Source organism: Chiloscyllium plagiosum, chromosome 22 (genome assembly GCF_004010195.1).
Source record: "Chiloscyllium plagiosum isolate BGI_BamShark_2017 chromosome 22, ASM401019v2, whole genome shotgun sequence".
NCBI classification, from domain to species: Eukaryota; Metazoa; Chordata; class Chondrichthyes; order Orectolobiformes; family Hemiscylliidae; genus Chiloscyllium; species Chiloscyllium plagiosum.
Window position 1 is genome coordinate 46,455,319 of NC_057731.1, and position 4,681 is coordinate 46,459,999.

The 4,681-nt window shown below is 44.2% G+C and overlaps 1 protein-coding gene across 1 annotated transcript in view; it reads left to right on the forward strand.

The window, feature by feature from the left end:
• Nucleotides 1-4,090: 4,090 nt before the first annotated feature.
• pi4k2a (phosphatidylinositol 4-kinase type 2 alpha) overlaps nucleotides 4,091-4,681 on the forward strand; it is a 40,087-nt gene continuing 39,496 nt past the window's right edge. The window contains exon 1 of the mRNA XM_043712975.1: nucleotides 4,091-4,626. Within this exon, the coding sequence (XP_043568910.1) occupies nucleotides 4,216-4,626 (411 nt within the window). The 5' untranslated portion in view covers nucleotides 4,091-4,215. The remainder of the gene's footprint in view (nucleotides 4,627-4,681) is intronic.

Genomic DNA, 4,681 nt, shown 5'->3' on the forward strand with positions numbered 1-4,681 from the left:
CCTTCCTGGAGTTAACCCATCTATGTGACTGTATCTGAGACTTTCCCCCCTTCCTATAACTGCCATCCATCACATACTGTTGCTTTTGCAAATTCCTCATCGCTTCTATCTGTCTCTCCAACCCATCCACTTGATGTAGACCCTCAAATCCATTCTACAAATCTGGATTAAAACCCAACTCCCTTGCATTTGAAGTTAAATTTCTGCTGGCCGTAAAACCCAACTCAATATTTGCAAAGATAGATTTGTATTTCTTCAGCAACTTCCACAATTTAAGGATGTATTTTACAATGTTTCTGAAGGGTAGCCACAGTAGTTACATAGGAACCCTCGCCACAAGCTCAGAGCACACATCAGTGTGATAATCTTTCTGAGTTCTGCAGGCTGAGAGTTAAAAGTTAGTCCAGGACACCAGGGAGTGTGGACTTGTTGCAATTGGGGCAGCACGGTGGTTCAGTGGTTAGCACTGTTGCCTCACAGCACCAGGTTCGATTCCAGCCTCGGGCAACTGTCTGTGTGGAGTTTGCACATTCTCCCTGTGTCTGCGTGGGTTTCCTCCGGGTGCTCCGGTTTCCTCCCACAGTCCATAGATGTGCAGGTCAGGTGAACCGGCCGTGCTAAATTGCCCATAGTGTTAGGTGCATTAGTCAGAGGGAAATGGGACTGGGTGGGTTACTCTTTGTAGGGTCGGTGTGGACTTGTTGGGCCAAAGGGCCTGTTTCCACACTGTAGGGAATCTAATCTAATCTAATTCCTCATTCTAGAGACAGTGCCTCTAACTCATTGGTTGCTATCCCGATAATGCACTCACTGCATCAACATCAATCATATGTGGAAGTCTGTGGAGTGGAACTTGAAGCAACAAAGTTTCCAACTGAGTGGTAATAGGGAAGCTAATTGTACCACCATTGACATCTCCAAGATGGGGGAGGTTTCAGATGTTGATTGTTGTGTAAAGGCAGCAATTTTCAAGGTAAGACATGTAAACATTCCCACATAGCTTACTCAGGACGATATCTGCCCAAATCCCTATTCTAATTCAACTTTCACAAGCAAAATCAGAAGTTACTGGAAAAGCTCAGCAGGTCTGGCAGCATCTGTGAAGAGTAATCAGAGCCTGACCCAAAACTCTGATTTCCCTTTACAGATGCTGCCAGACCTGCTGAGCTTTATCAGCAACTTCTGCTTTCATTTCTGGTTCACAGCATCTGCAGTTGTTTCACTGCTAATTCAACTTTGTTTAATTAGTGTTACACTAACCTCTGAATTATAAAATTGCAAGTTCTCAAAGCTTTGCTCCAGGCAAATAATCCAGGTTGGCATTTTAATGGCGGTACTGAGGGAATGCTTTTTTGTCAGAAGTACTGTCTTTGGTAATGAAGTTAAGCTCCATATATGCTCCTGTGGCACTACTCACAGAAGAGCTGTGGAGTTTTCCCTGGTTGTTTTAGCCAATATTTACTCAAAAACAGTATAAACAAAACAGATTATCCAGTCATTTAGCTTACCCATTCTATTTTTGGGACCATATGCTGAAATTGGCTGCATGTTTACCTGTAAATGCAACAACAACTACATTTCAAATCGGCTGTGCAACATTTTAATGTGAAAGTTGCTACTTGCATGCAAGTTCGTTCTATATTATCAGAACAAGACATAGAAAAAAAAGGCTGAATAGGAGAAAGAGAAAAGACTTACATTAATCTAGTGCTTTGTTTAACTTTGCATAATTATCTCATTGTGTTTAATATGTGACCGATTACTTTGCAACGCAGAGACAGTTGCTCAGTCAACAAACATGGCTGCCCTCAATTGTACTCAGAACTCCACAAACAACAATGTTTTGTATGAGAGAAAAAATGATGAATTTGAACATGTATAGCTAAAAGTGAAAGCTTAACAAATGAGCTGCAACTAATGTTGTTATGTAATGAATTGTTCACAACAGTGTCGCACAATAATAAAAAAAAGATGATTGATAACCTTTTTTTTAAAATTGATGTTTGGCCTTGAAACCGAGAAAATTCTCTGCCCTTCTCAGAATATCTAGGGAAATGCTTCAAAAATCTCTCTCACACTCTTGGACAGGAAATAAGTACAGGTTTGTTCTACCTATGCGTAAATTTTATTTCTAGCGAAACCTCCAATTTGTATCCTTTCTGGTTTCATTTTACTTAATTAGTGCCCCAGCCAATACTTATACCTTAATCCACATCATAAAATCATTTTCACATAGTTAATTGAGGGAAAATTGCTGTCCACAAATTGGCTGCCTCCTTTCTTACAATACCACAGTGACTACACTTCAAAATTACTTAGCTGCAAATACTTCGAGGTGTTTGATGATCCTGAAAGACATTAAACAATTCAGAATTTTTTTCATGAAACTTGTACATCACTTGCTCTGTTCTCAAATGCTCCATGTGTTGCAATCAAAATAGTTAATTTCTTTCTTTTTAAATCTGTGGCGCAATAGACCTTGCTATGTCCCTGTCCTTTTGCAACAGACATATGAAATTTAGTGACACTTTGTCTTTTCTGCTTGGTGATGTGCTGCACTGTTGATGCATTGCTGCTTCTCCCTATATCTCAGCAACAAAATAAATTATGTCTCCTTGGTCAGAGGTAGGGAATTTTTTTTAATTTAATGAAATATTTTTTGAGGGCTCCTGTTTAACCATAGTGATGCTCACTATAAAATTACATAGCCAAGTCCAATGTCGGGAAGAAAGAAGACAGTACACTTGTATTTAAATGGCACTTTTCATTACCTTATGGATCTGCAATGTGCGTTATGATCAATGAACTACTTTCTGAAATGAAAGGACATGCACAGTCAATTTGTGCACAGCAGGCTCCAATTGAACTGATGTCCATCAGCCACAAAGGGACAAAAATCATTTTGACAGAGTTCTTTTTCTTCCTTTGGAATTTATTGCTTGCATCTATTTAAAATGGGGGAAAGTTTTGTGATTTCATTTCTGAGCTTTGATAGAGGTGTTCCAAGTCATGAGAGGTTGCACAGATTAGATGTTGAAAAAAATCTTCATATTAGTGGACTTGTCAAGGACAAGAGGGTATCACACAAGAAAAAACATTTTTAGATGGCGTTTTGGATTGGAATGCACTGCCTCAGTGTGTTGTGAAGGTAAGTTCAATCATATGTTTCAGATCAATTGCCTGTCATCAGAACACTTACTGTTATTGAAGAATCACATTGGTCCCAAAATCTTAACTCAGTTTCTCATCACGGATACTTTTATTTTATTGTTTGATGTGATGTGGGTATTGTTGGCAAGGCCAGACAACCCAAGTGACCCTTGAACTGAGTAGTTAGGAGTTGACCACCTCACTGTGGGACTGTGGTCACATGTAGTCGAGAGTGTGGTGCTGGAAAAGCATGGCAGGTCAAAAGCTTTTGCCCGAAACGTCAACTCTCCTGAACGTCGACTCTCCTGCTCCTCGGATGCTGCCTGACCTGCTGTGTTTTTCCAGCTCCACACTCTCAACTCTGATCTCCAGCATCTGCAGTCCTCACTCTCATGTGGTCACATGTAACCTGACTTCCCACATGGAAATACCAGTCGTGTGGATGATACATCCTGGTTCAAAAACGGATCTCCAATGTGTTCACTTCTATTTCAGGCATGATTTTACCTCTGAATTAGTAAGGTGGCAGAATCCCATCCCAAAATGACATTAGTGAACAGGATGGGATTTTACAGAAATAAAGTAATGGTCAACATTATTGAAGCTAGCTTTCAATTCCAGATTTAAAGTGATATTGGACTCAAAATGGTAAGTGTTTCTCTCTCCAGAGATGCTGCTGCTTTCAGATTTCCAGCATGTGCACTTTCTCACTTTGAAATTGTCCATTTGGGGAGGTTTCACTCCAGATGTTAATTTAGATTTTCACCATTCTCAGTATTTTACTTTTATTTGTGTTATTTAAGCAGATATTATTTAAGATTTCCAGCATTCGGAGTGTTTTGCTTCCATCTGTTATTTTTAGTGAAGCAGTTTCTTTTTAAACTCCGGATTTTATCTCGGGTTTCCAGCAGCTGCAGTGTTTTGCTTGCCTCTGGGAGGGCGGGGCCGGGAGACCGGAAGTTGTGATTGGGCCGGAAGTCGCGCGAGGTGGCAGGGCGGGCTGCGCGCGCCGCTTCCGGTCAGGAGCCGCCGTTAGGCCGCAGCTCGAGCCGCGGGGACGGCGCCATGGACGAGACCAGCCCGCTCCGCTCACCGCTGCAGCCTCCGCCGGACACCTACTTCTCCACCGCCGCGGTCTTACCTCCGGCCTCCGCCCCGGGTTTCGGGGTTCGCTGCGCGGCTCCGGCTCCGGCTCCCACTCCCACTCCGGGGTCTGGGGTGAGGGTCCCGGGCCCGGCCTCCTCGTCCGCCCCCGCCCCCGCCCCCTCGGCCTCCTCCGTTTCGCCCCCCGGATCCCCCGGCTCCGTCCGCGAGCGCCAGCCGCTGCTGGGCCCCCGCAGCCTCAACGACTTCCCCGAGGAGCCCGAATTCGCCGAGGTGATGCGGCGGGCCGAGCAGGCGCAGGAGATGGGCATCCACCCGCAGAGGATCAGCCAGGGCTCGAGTGGCAGCTACTTCATTCCGGACCCCGCAGGGGTGAGTCCCGGGAGGAGGGGAAGAGAGACGGGAGGGGGGACAGGGGCCTGGGGGA